Source organism: Cervus elaphus, chromosome 5 (assembly GCF_910594005.1).
Source record: "Cervus elaphus chromosome 5, mCerEla1.1, whole genome shotgun sequence".
Lineage (NCBI taxonomy): Eukaryota > Metazoa > Chordata > Mammalia > Artiodactyla > Cervidae > Cervus > Cervus elaphus.
Window position 1 is genome coordinate 125807266 of NC_057819.1, and position 20543 is coordinate 125827808.

The 20543-nt window shown below is 47.3% G+C and overlaps 1 protein-coding gene across 6 annotated transcripts in view; it reads right to left on the bottom strand.

Annotated features, from left to right (window-relative positions):
* Positions 1 to 20543, bottom strand: part of TNRC6C (trinucleotide repeat containing adaptor 6C) — a 114497-nt gene that overhangs the window by 34739 nt on the left and 59215 nt on the right. For all 6 annotated transcript variants that reach the window (XM_043905395.1, XM_043905393.1, XM_043905391.1 and 3 more), the window contains exons 4-5: positions 17450 to 17776; positions 4701 to 7298 (exon numbers count right to left, since the gene is read on the bottom strand). In XM_043905395.1, coding sequence (XP_043761330.1) covers positions 4701 to 7298; positions 17450 to 17776 — 2925 coding nt within the window. The remainder of the gene's footprint in view (positions 1 to 4700; positions 7299 to 17449; positions 17777 to 20543) is intronic.

A 20543-nucleotide genomic window follows, 5' to 3' on the forward strand; every position in this document is an offset into this window, starting at 1 on the left:
TTTCCAAATCAACCCAAATGCTGATCTTTGTGCCTTTGCTGGTAGGCTCACATGATAACTCTGAAAAGTCACGCTGAAAGCTCACATCAGCTGTAATTTTCATATAGACAGAGCTTCTCACAGGCAGAACTGTGAATGCTTTAAATACTAACTGAAGAATAGAAACCACAAATAAGCCAATCACAAAATTTAAATTATTTGGTTAAAACATGGATATTACCATCTCGGTTATGAAATAAATTAATTTTCTGACTAAAAATAGCATGGAATCAGCTCCCTTGATGCTTTACTCTGATAAAATACAACAGTAATGATTAATGACAAAACTACCTACCACCTATGAATCATTAAAACTACAACTGTATAATGAGCAAAACATTATGTGAATTATTACCAATGTCAGGGAAAGTGTTAATCGCTCAGTCGTGTTCAGCTCTTTGCTACCCCATGGACTGTAACCAGTCAGGCTCCTCTGTCCACGAAATTCTCCAGGCAAGAATACTGGAGTGGGTTGCCATTCCCTGCTCCAGGGGATCTTCCTGACCCAGGGATCGAACTCGGGTCTCCCATACTTCAGGCAGGTTCTTCACCGACTGAGCCATCTGGCTAAAGGTACTATCAGGGAAGTTAGCCCTAATCACTATTGTTGGCAAAAGCTAACTCTAATATTACCTGTAATTACACAGAAAACAATAATGCATATTGGGAGAAGCAGTTCTACAAATCGAAGGAACAAAATTAGGAAAATTAACATAGAAGACAAAAATTAAGGAAGTTTTGGGAAGCTGAAATAATTCAGGTGTTACTAAAAGTCAATCAGCTGCAAAGATAGTGATTTACTGTCAGCAATTAAATAACAAAATCAACTGAAAAAGGCAGGCACACAGGGACTTCCCTGGTGGCCTGATGGTTAGGACTCCACTATGCCAATGCACGGGGCACTGGTTTGACCCCTGGTCGAGGAACTAAGATCCCACATGCCCCACAGTGTGACCAAAAAGGGTATAAAGGAGAGAGAGAGGAAAAAAAGGCAGATACACAGCATTTCTCTAGATTACTGTGTTTCAGCTCCAGACTGGGTTTGAACTAGATCCAAACAATCCAGTGTAAATCCTACACTGCATTTTGTAAATTAGTATCGGTTTTCCTCAGGCTCATCAGAAAACTAACTAGTATTAATATAATAAGAATGGGACGAAATGATTGTCCTGTAGCATTTACTTTTACAAAACTGGACACACACACAAAAACCTATGTAATCAAGAAACCTTATTTTGCAAGACAGAGATCAATATCCTTAAGCAGTGATGATCAACAACTGAAAAGCAACTTAAAACCCAAACTCTGAGGTTGGTGAACATTTTGTAAAACTAGTGAAGGTCAAGAGTGATGCTGCAGAATCTGTAAAAGACCTGCTCTGTAGCAGAAACCTCATCAGACATTCATCGGGTATGCACTTTGTTTGGAGGGGGAATCCCAGTTGATCTGCGACAAGCAGGCAAGTGTTCAAGCCAGGAACTGAGCCACAGCCTAGCAGATGCTGTCACTGTTGCTTCCATCTCTGATCCCAGCAGCCTGGGTACCACAAGCCCCGACCGGAAGGGCCAGGGGCTGTATGTGTGAAAATGAATGGAGAGGACCCAAAGGAAGCAGCACCTTGTCACTGTTCTGAAGGGAACCGAGGGAGGTGTGACTGCTCCTTCTGCAGCACAAAGAACAGCTGGTCCCCCAGACCGGGACAGGGACAGGCTCAGATCATCTGTGGCTCCTGAGAGGGATGGACTCTGCTCTCACTGCAGAATAGCGCTCGGTTCAGGACAGACAGGTATCACAGGTGATGTGGGGCAAGGACAATGCCTCAATGCAGCTACACCGTGTCGTGGCAGAATATGAGACTAATGTCTTCAGTGAAAAATTACCGAGTAACCCCATCATCCCCAGTGATACAGTATGTGCGCACCGTCTCTGCGCAGGGCTCAGCTGTTGTTCAATCGCTAAGTTGTGTCCAACTCTTTGTGACCCCGTGGACTGTAGCCTGCCAGGCTTCTCTGTCTATGGGATTTCCCAGGCAAGAACACTAGAGTGGGTTGCCATTTCCTTTTCCAGTAGGGCTCAGTACATGCAAGTAATTCCTCTAACTTTTTGTCTGTCTCTGTCCAAGTGGTTGAAATAAAATTCACAGCTGCTTTCACACTATCATGACAACTATAGACATCACACATGTGCATAATGCCTGGAGGATGAAAAACAAGCAAGAACTCAGAAACAGTCACCGTGGTGGATGGGGCATGTTTGCCTTCTTTTATGTTTAGTGAGACTGTGTGCAATTTGTTAAAAAAATATATTATCTATAAATATTTTTCACATACAAGAAAATAATTTTGGCTCTTCCAACCAAACAGAAATGCCTTTATCCAGGGTGAATCTCATATTCCTTGTCTACTAAAAACCATTAAGAGGAGATTCTGAGGGTAACATATGCAAGAGGAAAAAAAAAAATCAAAATGCACGTGATGTTGTCCCTGTCTCTGTGGGGTGTCATGGATGTCGTATGTTCAACAAGTGGCAGCAGGCAGGTATGTATGTCACATCTGAGACCCCCACCACCTCCCACCACGTGTGCCCTCAGCAAGCCACTTAATTGCCGGTTTCCTCTGTTATACGAGGCTCCGGCAGCCATCAGGACCACATGAGATGAGCATAAGATGTGCCGCATGTGGTCGCCCGGTGCTGCCAGGCCACGCTTGTCGCCAGGACCCAGGCACCAGGCACATGTCAGCAGGAGCTTTCTGAGAGACACGGAGCAGGGGGTGAGGGAGCTCTGACCACGACCCAAGGAGAAGTCATGGGGATGAGGACTTCCAGAAGAAAGACTTGGGTGGGTGTGACGTGACAGCTGTGTTTCTTAATAATAATTTATTAACTTTTGGCTGTGCTGGGTCCTCACTGTTGTGTGGGCTTTTCTCTAGTTGTGGCAAGAAGGGGCTACTCTTGTCATTGCAGTGGCTTCTCATGTTGCAGAGACGGACCCTAGGGCATAGGCTCAATAGTTGTGGCCCGTGGGCTTAGCTGCTACACGGCATGTGGGACCTTCCCAGATCAGGGATCGATCAGGGATCAATCTTGTCTCCTACACTGGCAGGTGGCTTCTTTACCACCAAGCCACTAGGAAAGCCCAGAACCCTACCATCTTAGACAGAATCTCTCCTCCCGACCTTGGCCCTCTGCTCATCGTCCTTCTCCCACAGCTGTCCCTGCTGCCCCACCTCTGGCTGAGACTCAGGCTTCTGCATTCAACCTCTGCTGTCCTCTCCATGGACACGTGCCTCCCGTGTGCTCCCCGAGAAGGCAGTGCACCTCGCCGTGACCTGCCCACCTGCCCGAGCTCTGAACCCTCCTTGCTCCTGCATCCAGACAGTTTCCCAGTCTGGCTGTGGTCTCCATCTGCGCCCCTGGCCACTATTCCTCCTCCTACCATGCCAAACACGGCTGAGCTCAGCTCTTCTCCTCCAGCTGTGCTTCCCACTAATCCACTCTTCATCTTACAGCTGACATGATTCTCTAATTAAGCCTGATGGTTCAATCTGCTTCATCTTCTCAGTGGCTTCCCAGACCTCTGGATACACCCCTTCACGGGGCCTAAAAGAACGTGCCTGCTCTTGCCGTGGTCTCCTTTCTCTGCAAGGCCTTCCTGCCAACCCCACCACGCACCCCCAGCACCAACTACTCTGAAGTTCTTTCTGTTCCTCAAAGATGCTACCTTCCCTCCTTGCCTCCAGGTCTTCTGTGCTAGTGCCTCTATCTGAGCCACTCCTCTGCTAGTTCTCTAGTTACAAAGGCCAGCTGGACTGAATTCTCTCTCCCACGGTTGCACGTGTATTTTCTGTCACAGTTCACGCTCCCTGAGGGCAGGCTCTGGTCTGTAACAGCTTCTCGCGTCTTTTACTGCAGTATCTAGGGGAAGTGCCTTGCGCAGGGCAGGGACTCAACACACAGATTTTCATCTAATTTTAGCATTTTTCTTTCCACTGAAATCAGAACATGATTTCTACTGTATAATGCCACATAAAACCGTTTCAACCAAAAACGGTTTTATTTCATTGTTAACCACATCAGAAACACCTGTGGAGCTTTAAAACCGGCCAGTGGGCAGGCTTCCCATCTGGAGCAACACCCCTGCATCTGAGGTGTCTCTGAGACTGGTATCTCCCAGCTCCCTAAGCTCCTGGATAATTCTAACGAAAGCCCTCTGGGGTTGAAAACCACTGGTTTATCTCATAAATAAAGACTTTGTAATAAGTAAACACAGGCTAACACAGTGGCCTCCAATCTTTCTAAAGTGGGTATATTTCTTCTTTCCTCTCCTTTCTCTTCAAAGTGGGTAATATTTCCCCCCCCCCCGGGACTGAAAGCTATCAGAAAATCCTATTTTATTTTTTTCTCTTGGATTGAAAGCTATCAAAAATCCTACTTTGTTTTTTTTCTTTTTTCTTTCTCTTAGATTGAAAGATATCAGAAAATCCTACTCTATTTTTTTCTCTATAGTATTATCTCTTCGGATAATATTCAAATACGATCCTGTGAGGTGAAGGACACGGAAATCAATTTAATGTCATCTGCTACAGAAACGCTAGTTGAGTGTGAGTGCAGATGTAACCAGAGTTTTTCTCTGCCCTCTGAGGGCACACGTAGCGCCGTACCTGGGCCGAGCAGCGGCGATCGGCTCAGCTGGGCGCCCGCCTGGTGCGCCGGGGGCGCCTCGGCCGCGCTTGCGCTGTCGCTCGTGGTGGTGGCGGCGGCGGCGCCGGCCGGGGCGCTGCTCTGGATGCCTGGGTTGTTTCTGTCCCACATGTTTACAGTTTTATTGTTGTAGTTGCTCGGGTCGCCCCAAGCTGAGGTACCGTCATCGATTTCCATTTTGCGGCGGATGGATGGCGGGGAAGGCTCCTCCCAGCCCGTGGCCTCGCTGCTGTCCTTCGGTTTGACGGGCACCGGCCCCCCGATCCACCCTGTTCCTGTCTGTTTCACGGAAGCCGCTCCTCCCCAGTTACTCGAGCTGCTGTCTGGGGGTTTGCTCGCCCAGTTCTGTTGGGGGCCGGGCTTCAGAGACTCTCCCCAGCTTGTCCCTGGATTCACCTTCGCGTTTGTGCCATTGCCCCAGCCGCCGGTCCCCGACCTCGGAGCCTCGCTCCAACCAGACCCTGATCGACTACCGTCAGCATCCCAGCCCGAGGCGTTCTTCTTCCCCTCCCCCAGGTGTCCGAGGACCGAGGGCGAATCCGCCCAGTCTCCCCCGCCTGCGCTCCAGGCTGGGTTCGGCTTGTGTCCGTCTCCCCAGTTCTGAGATCTGGGTTTCTGAGGCTCAGCCCAGGTGGCGGACTTGTCCTCCTGATTTACGGTCCCGCTCCAAGCGTGGCCACTCTTGGCAGCAGCAGCATTATTAACAGCAGTAGAGCTTATCGCCTCCCCCCAAACCCCGGGGCCGTTTGGCGCTTTGTGGCTGCTGTCTCCCCAGCCGGCGTGCGCTGGCGCAGCAGCAGGCGGTGAGCTGACCCACCCCGATACTGAAGAGGTATTTGTACTATTCACGCTGGACCCATCGTTCTTCCCCCCTGAGTGTGAAGGCTGAGTAGCTGCACACCCCCAGGCCTCTGTCCCATTGTCGTTCTTGCGCTCGGACCTGGGGGACTCTTCAAATTCCCAGGCAGTGTTTTGCTTCACTGGAGTCTGTCCCCAACCAGTGTTGGACAGAACTCGTGGGTCAAGGTCGCTCCTTGGCAACTGGAGGTGCCCTTGCTCGAGAATCCCTTTGTCTCGCCGTCGGCCTTCTGCTCCATCCCGCCCAGTGCTTCCTTCGTTGTGGCTGCCAGAACCCTCGCTGCTGCCTTCACTGGCCGACGTTCCAGAGGACGCAGCTTTGGCCCAAGAGTTCACGTGCTCGCTACCAGGCTGCGCTGCAGGATTCTGGCCGCCGGTGCTAGGACTGTCCCACCCTGTTGATCCTTTCCCGTTGATGTCGCTACTGGAATGCTGGTTGGGGGGCTTCCCCCAGTCCCCGTTCACCCCGTTGGAGGTGCTCCGGCTGGGGTGGCCCCAAGCTCCCGAGTGGAGGTTGCCCACGCCGCTGCTGCCCCCGCCCCGCCCCCAGGCGAGGATGCCAGGACCGGCGGGAGGTCCTGAGTCCCACGCGTTGTTCCCTCCGTTCCCCTCCTTCTGCACAGCGCTGCTGGAGCCGTTCTGCTTAGCACTTAATGCTGAGTTCACAGTGTCGCCATTCCCCTGACTGAACCCGGAACCGCTGTTTCCTGTGGCCGGGTTACCTGGGGACAGTCCCCACACAGAACTGCCGACTCCTTCGCCGCCACCCCCACCGACTTGAGAAACTGACGATCCGTTAGCACCAGGAAGGCCTTGCAGGTGGGGCGGGATGATGGCCCCCATGCCGACAGCCATGCCCCAGTTCGGCAGTCCGTTCGTCTGCACTGCGTTGAGAGGGTTGGGGGAAGGGTTCAGGGGGTTAGTGTTATTTGGTCCATCAGTGTTAAGGTTCTGAGGTTGTACGCTGAAAGACACATTCTGAGAAGTGGACGTTTGTGGTTCTGTGCTCTCTTGCGGCAGCAAGTTTCCCCAAGCACCTAAAGTGCCCGCTGGGTTCCCGTTCTGGGTGCCCATGCTCTGACCTATGGCACTGACCGGACTGCAAATACTGGAAGGGTTGCCTGTCGCCACAGTTCCTTCGTGTCCGAGTACAGGCCAGGCAGCTGGGTTGGCGTTGGGATTAAGGTTAAGATTAATGCCAGCGCTGGAGTTGGAGGCACCCCAGCAGTTCTGACTCCTCCCATCTCCGATCATGTTGTCCATTTTCCCATCCCCGCCGCCCAGGGAGCAGTGAGCCAGGCCCGAGCCGGCGCCCGTGGCTACGCCCCACACTCTGGCGGCGCCTCCGTTACCGGTCGCTCCCCCGGCCCCAAGGGCACTCTGAGCGGACGGGTTCTGGACCAGCGCGCCGTTGGAGCCATTATTGCCGCTCGTCTTCTTGGCCTGTCCAGTGAAGCTGCCCTGGGCGCTCCCTGTAGCCATGCTACTGTTCTCTGAGCCACAGTTGGAGGCAGAGTCAGTGTCGGTGGTACATTCTGAGGCGGATTCCGTCTCTGCTCCCGTGAGGGAAGGCCAGGCCCCCGCGTCCGTCCTGTCGCTTACTGCCTTCTCCCAGCTGCAGCCGGCTTCGCTCCGGTAAGGGGGCTGCTGTCCCCAGTGGGAACTCTCATAATGCTCCGCTGGGCCGCTGTGACCGAGATCTGAAAAAGAGGAAACAAGTTCAAAGTTAGCTTCTCCTCCCGCTTGTCAATCAACTGCTCAAACTAGTCTTGGGGGCATGCTCTTTCTTCTGAGTTTTCAATTCTGAATGACAGACAGATGCTAAAAATGACTTCAAGAAAAAAGTTATTTGTTTTCTAAGTGCGTGCTAAGTGGCTTAAGTCATGTTGGACTCTTTGTGACCCCATGGACCATTCCATAGCCCACCAATCCTCCCACCATGGGATTCTCCAGGCAAGAATACTGGAGTGGGTAGCCTTTCCCTTCTCCAGGGGATCTTCCCAACCCAGGGATCAAACCCAGGTCTCCCACATTGCAGGCGGATTCTTTATCAGCTGAGCCACTAGGGAAACCCATTTGAAGTATGCATCACTCAAAAATAAAGTAATAGAAAAAAACTAATGTATTTACATAAAACCTCAATTAAAAATCCTTGACAGAGTTTCTTTAAATAGTAAGATACACAGATAATTGCAATTAAATATTTCTTCTTTTAGAACTTTTCCATTATGTTCTTTGCAAATTAATTTCAACAAGAAAAAAATCTTATTCATCTTGCACAGTAAAACTGGGTGTCCCCTCAAGTCTTTTATTATTTGATGGAACTAAAAGAAGAGGAAGTATGCAATCATCACTATCACTAGAAAAAATACACTAAAGCTCATTTCAGCCTTAAAAAACCTCCCACACCAGTGATTTCTGTTGCCTGATTTAAATGGAATGTAATGAATTTAGATGATGGTCTAGATGATTCTAAAGTAGGCAGGTAATTCCAGGTGAAAACCACAAAGGGAAAATGAAGGAGGGCAACATAAAACTTTAAGTATCTAAATTACCATAAAACAATAAAGTTTTTTATTGCCAAATATTAGGGGTTGGCTCTACAATTCTGGTTTATGACTATTTCTCCTGTTGGTTTTGCCTATACTATAAAAATTAGCTTGTTTACTTGCTAAGTCGTGTCTGACTCTTTTGCGACCCCATGGACCCCCACTCCCTTCTCCAGGGGGTCGTTCAATCTCAACCCAGGGATTGGACCCATGTCACCTACATTGGCAGGCGAGTTCTTTACCACTGAGCCACCAGGGAAGCCCCCAAACTAGTTTTCGCTGTGTTGTGCTGAGTTGCTCAGCTGTGTCCAACTCTTTGTAACCCCATGGACTATAACCCACCAGGCTCCTCTGTCCATGGGGATTCTCCAGGCAAGAATACTTGAGTGGGTTGCCATGCCCCCTGTCAGGGGATCTTTCTAACCCCAGGGATTGAACCCAGGTATCTGACATTGCAGGTGGATTCTTTATCATCTGAGCCCAAGTTGCGCCCAAGGGAAGCCCAAGAACACTGGAGTGGGTAGCCTATCCCTTCTCCAGGGGATCTTCCCAACCCTGGAATTGAACTGGGGTCTCCTGCATTGCAGGCAGATTCTTTACCAGCTGAGCTACCTGGGAAGCCCCATGGAGAACAGTATGGATGTTTCCTAAAAAACTAAAAATAGAGTTACCATATGATCTAGCAATCCACTTCTGGGTATATATCTGGAGAAAACTATAATTCAAAAAGATACATGCACCCTAATGTTCACGGCAGCACTATTTATGGTAACCAAGTCTTGGAAGCAACCTAAATGCCCGTGGACAGAGGAATGGATAAAGAAGATATCATTTATCACTTATATGTGGAATCTAAAAAACTGATACAAATGAACTTATTTACAGAACAGAAATAGACTCACAGACATAGGAAAAAAACTTAAGGTTACCAAAAGGGAAGGGGGGAGGGGTAAATTAGGAATTTGGAATTAACAGATATATACAACTATACATAAAATAGATAAACAAGGACCCACTGTATAGAACAGGGAACTAAATTAAACTGTAACAGGAAACACTAACATGAGGAAGAGCAGTTCTGGGATGGGGAGGAGGAAGGGAGAAGATGGACTAAGATCCAGATATGGTGAGTCTGCGGTGCTTGCTAGACCTCCAAGCGGATCTGTCCACAGTCCTGGGAGAAGCAAGCTTCAGGAAGCTCAGACGTGAATGTGCGGTTCATCAGCGCACTCTGTGTAGACTCTTGCGTCCTTGCAGGTGCTTCATCCAGCCCCTTGAAAGGCCATCACTGCCACTCTTCCTGCCTCTTCACTCTCCATCAACCACTTCAGTTGCCTGATCAAGTGGGGACTACGTGCGACAAGCACTGGGGAATCTACGGGTTGTCATCCACTCAACAGGACCCTTTTCTCAAAGGCAAGAATGTGTCTGCAAGTGGTGCATGCCAAGAGAGCAGTGTTCCTAACTCTGAGGGGAGCTAAACATTCTGGAACTCGGTACAGCCAGCCGGAAGGGAGTAGAGAGAGAGAGAGAAGGCTAGAGGAGAGGAGAAAAAGAGGGAAGGAGGTGAAAGCATGAGGTGAAACATCCTCCAGGAAACTCCCTGGCGGTCCAGTGGTTAGGGCTTGACGCTTTCGTTGCCACCACTCTGGGATCAATCCCTGGCTGAGGAACAAAGGTCATGAAAGCTGCTCAGCATGGCCAAAATAAAGAAATAAACAAGATCTCCCACACCGGCCTTAAGGGTGTTTTACTGAACGGGCATGCACACCTGTGCTTTGGCACAGAGGGGTAAAGAAAGGACAAGGTGTCACTGCTACTAAAGGAGGCTAAAGGAGAGGCTCAACTCTCACCAACGCGTGGCACAGCTCGAGTTCACTTTCAGGTGAGGACTTCTGTCCTAAGCTCGCAAAGAGGGCCACTCTTAAACACAGAGCTATTTGGAGGGGCTTAAAATGAGGCTAATAAGTGAATTTACTATATACTTTTATCTAAGTGTTATTACTATGTAAGCCACTGAAACACATTTTTTCTACGTAAAATATTTTTAGTTGTAATGAAAACAGTGGATAAGGAGAAAAAAAAGAGAGACAAACATTGCAATATCTTTCATTGTAATTAAACCTTGAGAATACCAAAATGATATAAGGATTTTTTTTTCCCCAAGAAAATAGCACTTTTGAGGGTGCTGACAGGATCAAAATGAACATTAAATATGAAAATAAAAAGAACACAAAACCAAAAAGTTAAGGATAAATGGTAAGAATTACTCTGTGCCACATTTCTACAAGTTGATTCCCGATCCTACTCCCTAGTGTCTCCAGTTCTGGTATTCGTAGTGTCCCGGGAGCTTCTTTACAGAGTCCTCTCTTCTGATAGTTTAGGGCCCTGGGACAGAGGCCGTTCCTATGAAACTCTAGTCACAGTGACCTCAGATGACAGTTCCCTGATGACAGCTCATATTGTGCTGAACATGCGTGTTCCACGGTCCTGCCGATGAGCTTACAAACACTGCAGAGATGCACAAGAACGTTCTGTACCAAGACAGGTGTGATGCACAAAGGTGCCACTCTTTGCTTCAGTTTTTTTTTTTTCCCTTTTTCCACTTTATCTTGTTTTCTCATTTTTTTTTTCCTTCTAAAAAAGCACTGAAATGGGAATCAACTGTGTCGTGTACTTTAATATTAAAAAAAAAAAAAAAGTCTGGGGACGTCGCAGGCATCTGATGGTTAAGACTCCACACTCCCAATGCACGGGACTTGACTTCCATCCCTGGTCAGGGAACTAAGATCCCACATTCCATGTAGTCCCCCCACCCCCCAAAAAAAGTTTGAACACAAAAATGCATTTAAAAGCTGGAAAGGACTTGAAAACTGGAAAGCAGAAAGTTACAGTTTTAATGCAATATTTATGGTTTTCAAGGATAGACTTCAGTTGATTTGAAAATACAACTCATCACTGTCTTCTTAAGTGCAGTGGTAAAGGTCAAACAACAGAAAACAAACAGCAGAACCTACACCTCCAACATATGAATGAATTAACCTAAATCCACTTTGGAAAAACTAGGCTTTCCCCACTCCTCCCCATCCTTTCCCTACTCAGACTCCTTTAAAACATTCTGGGGGCTCTGAGGAGCACAGTTTGACTAGTTCTGTTCTGGAGAATCCCTGTAGTCTCTCCTCTCCTGCCCCTCTTCATCATCAACACCATCATCATGATTACGTCATCAGCATTATCACCTCTACCATCACCACCATCACCATCACCACCACGTATTATGACCTTAGAACTTATCCCCTAAATGAAAATGTTTTATGTTTTTAAAATTATTATTCTCTTTATCTTTAAAGCATACCATTCTTTTTGGTAGAATTTATGACCTTGAAAATATTTGAGTAACATGGTTTTCATAAACCAAAATCTCTTGACTGTGTTATCAATTAAAAAATTCATCCTTTAGTTATAGTCTAAAAGACTATATGAAAGAAACTGAAATTACTGACTTCTGTGAGTAGGCATTTTGAAATGAATGAAAGCTCTGAAATAAACCAAGCCTGAATTCTCTTGTAGGTTATTTTACATTCTCCAGCATAAGCCCAGGAGCTTTAAAAGGCTAAAATACATGCATCTGTTGGGCAGCAAGTTTGAGAAAGTTTATAAATAAGAGTGTTCATATTCCTAAAGGGGGTAAAGAATTTGCCTGCCAATGCATGAGACCCAAGAGACACAGGTTCAATCCCTGGGTCAGAAAGATCCTCTGGAGTAGGAAATGGCAATCCACTCCAGTATACTTGCCTGGGAAATCCCATGGACAGAGGAGTCTTGTGGGCTACAGTCCATAGGGGTGCGAAGAGTTGGACAAGACTAAGCATGCATGCATACATGCACACATATCCCTAAACATCACATATTTCACAGCATTTTGAAGTCCCAAGTATTTCCATACACATTAGGTTAACTGAACCTTACAAGTTACATCTGTTTTACAGATGGGGAAACAGGCTCAGACCAAACTTGCAAAGGTGTTATAACCAATGGCCAGTAAAGATTGAATGGAAACTTGTATCTTCAGAATAAAATTCTAGTGCACCTTCCATTACAACATGCTATCATCAAACTAGTTCCACTACATAAAAACCTTAAAAAAGAAAAAAGTAATGAAGTTCTGTATCATGTTAAATTCTCTTTTTTAACTGCTGTCTGAATAGTTCACATGTTCTAAAAATAGGTGTCTATAAAAATCTAAGTAACAAACTGTCTCAAGTGATTAAAAGGATTACACAATAGCATAAAAACTTTCTTCTTTTGCTTTTAAATTCCAAAATGTTGCCATAGAAAGATAAAATTTTCAAGTATTTGACAAAGAGCTTTTAAAGCTCCAGCAAGCGAAATTGTAATTAGGTATCAGGTTAATCAGGTAGGGAAGTGCCGACAAGATTTATTCAGAAGTGTGCAGAAGGCTTAATTTAGTGCTAACCCTGACAAACGGTATGGAATTCATTCTTTCTCACCACAGTCCTTTTAACTGAAATGGCAAAATAATAAACTACATCATAAAGTAATTCCAAATGCTTTCTGTAGTTGAAAACACAAGCGTACTACGCGTACTGGTAACACATACTCGGACAGTGGGTTTTTCAAGGGGCGGAATCCACGTAACCAGTAACCACTGTTTTCAGCCTTGGAGAACCGAAGCCACCTCCCTTCACTGCCTTGACGGGGTGTAAAAATCTCGTGGAGAAAGTGTTCTTGGCTCAGAATTCCAGCACTGGACAGACTCGGAGACATCTTATCCGTCCACTTCTATCCTTGCAAGGGATTATGAAATGCAGAACCGAGTGAAAGGCTTACTGAAAACAATAAAGTGTCCACAAGAAAAATCTTGATGGCCCTGCTTTTTCTCCAAAACGCAGGATGAAGCTGCTTCCCCGGGGTTCAGTTCCTTCGAGAAGCCCCCGCAGGGGAGGGAAACTCCCCGATCTGGGAGGCGCAGCAGCTGTGGGCTCGGTGGCGGCTCTCTTTTGCGGCTCCGCGGGCCGCGGGGGCACAAGTACCTGCGAGAGGGGCCGCCCACCCCTTGAGAGACGCTACCTTAAGCGCCCGCCACCCGGGCGCCCGCATCTAGGGCGGCGCGGGCTCCCCGCTCCGCCGGGACACCCGCTGTCGCTGCCGGGAGGCTCCCCCGGCTGCGCCCAGCGACCTGCAGGCGCCCGCAAGCAGGACTGGCGGTGCCCTTCCCACCCCAAGAGGATTTGAAAGCTTTGATTATCTAATTGCAGCTGACACTAAACCGATCTTCCTGCCTCTCAACATTCTTTCTATGGTCACACCGTTTTCACTGCAGGACCCGGTTGCGGCAGCACGGGCGCCACTTTCCGTCTGTTTTTGAAAGTCAGCCAAAAGCGAAAGGGCGCGCTGCCGATTGGCTGCACGCAGACAAACCGCTGCCCTTTCCGATTCCTTTGTTTTCGGTTCCTCCTCTCTCCAGCTCTTCCCCCGGAACGTCTGGCATACCAACACTAGCTATAATTTTCTAAATGAGCCCCATATGTAAATTGGCACGTGTCCAACTTCTTAATTACTTTCCTGCTTCTATCTACAAAAGATCTAAGTAGCGAACACCACCGCATATTAATCAAAGCCTCTGTTTATAAATGTACAAAGCAGCCACCAAAACAATAGACTGCCTTTAGCACAGCCAGAAAAGAGGTTTTTAAAAAGATAAAAAAGCTCACAAGTGTTTCAAGCTGGAGTTACACTGCAGATAGGCAAAAACACAGTCTGAATAGAAAATTCACATTTTTCCAGAAGCTTCATATGGTGAATCAGTGCATTTATATACTACTCACACCTTATCAGGTAACATTTGTTGCCAATTGGCTGGATGGGAGCTCCCCTCCAGAATCAATACAGGAACTTAAAATCGATTTCCGTTTGCATTATTTTATTAGAAGGCCAATGTTTTATTTCAGGACAAACTTGTTATTTAAAGAGAGCACCTGGATCCAGGGCTAGGCTGGCCTGTCTGTCTCACAGGAGCCCCTCCACCCACCGTGAGGGGTGACTAAGTCTCTCTGGATGCCCCAATGATGGGGGGCGGGCTGAACCCTGCCCCCCAGTATGTGTGCTGCCTAATTGGGTCTCTACCTTCTGGAGCTGCCCCAGTCCCTGAGGCCTCCTGGGGTGTCAGACCAGAATCTGTGTAACTGAAATGCTCCCAGGCCCTCTTCCTCACAAGGCTTCTTTGCAGGGCTCCCCTCAGTTCCTTTCCAGTCCACACAGATGTCTCAAGGCCTCTTTTTCCCTGGCTACTCTGGGCATGCCTGTTTGAGAGCCATGTTTTTCCACAAGGGATGTGACCCCTTAGGAGTTAATCTAAATGTGGAGCCAGAACATCAGCAATTAACAGGAACTGTCCACCTGAAAACGTCTTTTTTGAATTGGAAGCCCAATGTAAAGAATCTGTGCTTAAACTTGTTGAAGGGCTTCCCTTCCGCATTAGCATTACCAAACCTCATAAGTAAAGTGGCGCCAGGAGTCAGCCGTGCATGCTAGAAAGGAAGTCTTGGTTCCCTGAGAACACATGATAGTGCTGGCGTAAATAACGCTACAAAAGCTACAAAACTCCAGTGGCGTCTCTCCAACAATGCCCTGGGCTGACATGGAGATGGCACGGAGCTAACACAAAGAGGGGCCGGTAGAACCGGAAATCTGGTTTAAAAAAAAAAAAAAAATGGAGAGCAAATTTATTCTTTTTATTTAAAAAAAAACACACTTTTTTTTGGGAAGTGGACCATTTTTAAAGTCTTTACTAAATTTATTACACCGTTGCTTCTGTTTTATATTTCGGTTTTTGGGGCTATGAGGCATGTGGGACCTTAGGTCCTCGAGCAAGGGTTGAATCCACACTCCCTGCACCGGAAGGTGAAGTCCTAACCACTGGACTGCCAGGGACATCCCTGGAGGGAGCTTTCGATTGCTGCCCTCTGGTGACCTGCGAGCCAGTGAAAGTTCAGCCTGTTCTCAAACACAGGTGGTTTTTTTATCATTACCTTCACCCACGTTGGTCATGCCAAGTCAACAATGCCGCTGGCCACTTGGACCGGCTGCAGAGGCAACAGTCGATTTGGGTGTGTTTCCATCACCTCTGCAGATCATGCCACTTAGGGCAAAGAATAACTTCTGAGCGTTAGGCTGGTAGTCAGTATATATTATCATATACTCATATTCTTGGGGAAAAACACAGAAAGTTAATGTGCTGGGCTGAAATAACTCCTAACTTTGCTTTTCTTATCATTAGAAATGGTCTGCTGTTAAATTCTTAAGGATCAGTCACTTCCTAACCCCCTGCTTGGGTAATTCAATCTCAGTTCTGTTGACCCAGCACTCATACTTTTAAATTTAGTCTTAGAAGAATGCAATCATGAATCAAACCACGCTTTTCATGTTAATGTGGAGAGGCTACAGGAGTGAAAACCCTAACACAAATAAACACATAAAAATCTATGTATTACTTTAAAAAAAAGTTGTAAGAGCTTTTACTTCAACAGTATTTAAAAAGTTTCAATGTGGCAAGAAAATGTGGAACCCACTAATAGAATTTCAATTGGATATGAATGAATTTATTAAGTAACTTGCACCATGAGAAAGAAAAGTTTATTAAGATTTTGTGAGTTTTTTTTTAGTTGCTGCTCTGTAATAGTGTTTCAAAGGTACAAATATATTTGCAGCATGTTTCAAAAGTCTCACAAGTTCCACATTCACAGCTAGCATCTGAATTTACCGAGCACTTACTATATGCAGGCCCTGTGCTGAGTATGAATCAAATACCTCAGTTTTTCAATATAAGCTTCTTAAATCAAAACACTAAGCTATACAAGTCTGACTATACAATCTCTGTTAAGACTGGTTAGAAGAGCATATTTCAGTGTGGAGAGTAACCGTATACTTGACTATTAAACTGCTGGCAGTTAAGCAGATGGGATTCTATTCAACGAATACATTTGATCATTTCTTCTCTTACTAGCTTTCTGCTGACAATCATTGACCTACATTCTCTCTACTAGGAATTTAGCAGATGAAAGTCAACACTATTTGAAGAGACATGGCGAAGTTGTCTAAAAATATTTTTTCCAAATAAAACCATAAAGTCATGGTTTTTAGAAATGGTGCTGCAAATAAATACTTCAATGTCACATTGGAATTATTCCCAATATTAAAAGGCAGCACATGAAGGGGAAAAAAATTGTGACATGTTTCTTTTAAATTCTAATCTAATACAAGAAGCCTCTTTGCCTCTCTAATTACAGATCTGAATTTCACTACCAGGCTAGAACCAGTGCCAATTGTTGAATTACTTGAAACAGAAAAATTTAAGAAAATAACGGAGAATCATGGCCGTTGAACACATGGACTTTGCTCTCTTCCAAAAATTTCCCTAAAACTCCAGTAAAGAAAATTTTTTTACAGTGCTAATCCATGAGATCAAGCAGAGGGGAACAGAAGAGAGGAGAGGAGAGATGCTGACATTCTGAGGCTGGAAAGCAAATGAGCAAGAGGCAAGTTCTCCTGCGAGCCCAGGGAGAGCTGGTGTTAAACTGCAGGCTAGGACGCCAACGGGCAGCGCAGAGCCCTAGACCCTGTAGGGGTGCAGCGGGCAGCGCTGCCTCGGGGTACTCAAATACATCAGTTAGAAACAGCCACTCCCCATAAAATGCTATTACCTCCCTGCACAGAAAGCATGCGTGCAGTATGAGATGTCTTAATTACCTGGGAGAAAAGGGTTTCACTATCAGTTTTCACTACAGGGCTCTAAAGCACCTGCCGTGACGGATTTATATGGATTGACAAAGACCTTTAGTTTCTGGTGAGCAACAGACTTAGCTGAAGTAAAGTGAAAGAAAGTGAAAGTCGCTCAGTCCTGTCCAACTCTTTGTGACCGCATGGACTATACAGTCCATGGAATTCTCCAGGCCAGAATACTGGAGTGGGTGGCCTTTCCCTTCTCCAGGGGGATCTTCCCAACCCAGGGATGGAACCCAGGTCTCCTGAATTGTAGGCAGATTCTTTAGCAGCTGAGCCACAAGGGAAGTAGCTAATGCCATCTGCAAATACATGAGAAACAAAATAAATAAGAAGGGGAAATAGAAGTAAACCTTAACATCGAATTGAAGCGAATGTATCATCGAGCTCGCTTTGCTAAGTGTACAGTAAATATGTCTATGTTCATTACTGAGCAGCCAAGGTGAAAATAGCAAACCAGTTCTCAGGTAGAAAGAGCACTCTGGTTCTGGGTGGTTTACCTGGTTGGGGTTTACTGGGGTGCGGCTGTGCTCCGGCTCCAGGCAGCGGGGGCGGGCTCAGCCCTGCAGGCCCCGCGCCCTGGGTGGGACTCACGCCGCTCAGGGCCCCCGCGGGCAGTGGCTGGCCCCTCTTTAACAGCTGCTTCTGCTCTTGCTGGCGGAAGCGTGGAGGCACCTCGCGAGGCAGGTAACGGGCTGCAGCTGGCTGCTGGCCGCCGGCAGATGCACGTTTGCCATTGCTGCCGCTGGAGAGGGTGCTGGTGGAAGTACTGGTACTGGTGCCGGCAGGTTGGGGCTGGCTTGAACAGGTCTTGGTAGGTTCTGGCACTAGAAGGAACAGAAGGAAAAGACCCTGACTCCTTAGCATTATCACCGCCTTCAACCCAACCCAAAGAAAACAGAACACAAAACCTAGGAATGACAATGTAGAGCTTTGGAAGTGAACTGCACCAAAGTCCAGAGTTCCAGGCTTCAGACCCACTTTTCCTATAAATGAACCTGTAGCCCTTGGCCAGTTTCCTCACCAGAAAGGCAAGCCATCAGGCTGGGTCAGAGCCGCAGGTCTCCAGCATGAGCGGGAGTCAGGTTAAAGGCCCGACTCCTGGGCCTCAACCGGGAATTCACTTGGTTGGGAGGGAGAGGAGGCTGCCAGTCTGCATTTCTGGTAAGTTCCCAGGAGAGGCTGGTGCCCTGGGCCCTGGGTCCACACTTTGAGAATCACTGCCCTCGGTCAGTATTTCTCAAAATTAAGAGATCATCAGACGTCCATTAATTTTTATATACACTTGTTTTAATTCTGAAGAAAATTATATATATGTAACATTATAAAAACCACTATTATCCCTTGCCATCAGCCTGCACTTCTCGTCTCCCCAGTGAGCTCCACCGTCCATCCCGTGACCCCACTGTACACAGTATCCGAGAGGCCTCTGCCCACAGTTTTTCCGTCGCGCTGCACCGCAGCCCCTCAACTCTGGATGAAGCCGCTGTCCACTCGCTCCTCCCTGGCTTGGACTGCCGTGCAGTCTGAAATCACCGAGAACTCCTGGGCCCTGGCCTCAGGGCAGCCTCAGTGCTTCCTGACCAGCCCACGGTTTCCTGGGTCTGCCTGGCTCTGCTACTGCTGTCAATGACTCACTGAACAACCTTCCACTCTTGGGCAATAATGCCTTTATCTCCCGACCCCAGAAGATAAACCTGACCTTACGCTCCAGAGAAATAAAGGCCAGCAGGCCAGAGCTGCAGGTGTACACATCACACTGGCGTCTGCCCCACACTTCCCCAGGCTGGTACTGTACTTCCCCGATCGCAAGACTCACATTTCTTCACATGTTAAAGTCACTTCACCGGCACGTGTCTCACCATCGATGGCATGTCCCTTTCTCAGTGGCACATGAGATACTGGGGCCCCTCACAGTCTGTGCGTCAGGACACACAGATGACTCCCCCTACAGCTCTGGGCCCATCTCAGGGACTCTGTGTCTTCAACCCATGACACTCTCCAGAGCAGACAGGCCCGAAGATGAAGGCTGGGTCTTCCAGTAATTCTTTGTTTTACAAATATTTATATTTTTTCTTCCAGCCAGACAGTAAAGAATCTGCCTGCAATGCTGGAGAGCCAGGTTCATTCCCTGGGTCGGGAAGATCCCCTGGAGAAGGGAATGGCAACCCTCTCCGGTATTCTTGTCTGGAGAATTCCTTGGACAGAGGAGCCTGGCAGGCTACAATCCATGGGGTCGCAAAGAATTGGACACAACTGAGCAACTAACACACACACACACACACACATTTTTTTTTCTTCCAGAGATTAGTAGATGGACATTGCTGAGTCCACAGGAGAAGAGAAATCCGGCCCCCGTGTTCACGTGTGGAGTAGAGGAGAGCACATTTCCAGCTAGTAACCTGCCCAGGGATGCGACCACCCCACCACCAGCTCCTCCTGGTCGGCACGTGAACAGGCCGACAGCGGCACTCCTGCTCGCCTCAACCCCACACCCTCCCCCAGCCACCTCCGACCGGTCCCCTCTCCCAGTCCCCTCTCCCCCGGCACACTTCCTAAAGTGCTGCTTCCTCACCTGCCCTGGGCCCTTACCCAGCTCCTCTCACCCCCCTCTTCCTCCTTGATGCTGAAACCCTACGCCCCCCGAGCTAGGTTGTCTGTATCGGCGGTGACCACTCTGACCCCCAAGCCTCTCTTCTTCAGCCTTCACGACACTGGGAGTCCGTTCTCAGAGTTCCTCTGACCTTTGCAGCCACTCATTCCTGCTCCCAGGGACAGGCTGCTTCCTCCCTCTCTAAAGTTCCGCTGCAGACTCTCATCCTGGGTCATTTGTCTTCTCCTGCTTCATTCATCAATCCTGTGGTGATGGTCTAAGCCCTGGAGGGCTACTGGGTATCAACATTGATATGGACATTGATGTCTTAATGGGCACTTCAAAGTCAGCATGTCCCAAACACTCATCAACTTTCTCACCTCAGCAGTGTTTTAGGGGTTCTTCCTGACCCAGGGATAGAACCTGCATCTCTTGCTTTGCAGGCAGATTCTTTACCGTCTGATCGACAAAAATAATGCATTAAGCAGTTGATCATATATCTCAGATTCAACAAAACTTGGTAATTCCTAGTCATTCTTTAAATATCAGATTAAATGTTACTTCCCTTGAGAACCTTCCCTGACTCACCCAGGGCAATCTAGGTGCTTCTGGAATATTCACAGTTCCCTGTATTTGCCACAGCATTCAGCATGGTATATTGCTTAGATGAACATCCATTATATATTTATTTTTAAAGAAATACATTTTTTCCTGACATTCTTTTAGCTAATTAAGGTGGCAGCATTACCTAAGTATTTACCTAAATGAATGAAAAGCTTATGTCCACACACAAAAACCTCTACAGGAATGTTTATAGAAGTTTTATTCATAATGGCCCCAAACTGGAAGCAACCAATATATTCTTCTATAGGCAAGCAGATAAAACAGACTGTGGTATATCCATACAATGGACTGTTAGTGTTAAAAAGAACTGAGCTCTCAATCCATGGAAAAAGAAATGGAGGAACATTAAATGCATATTATTAGGTGAAAGAAGCCAG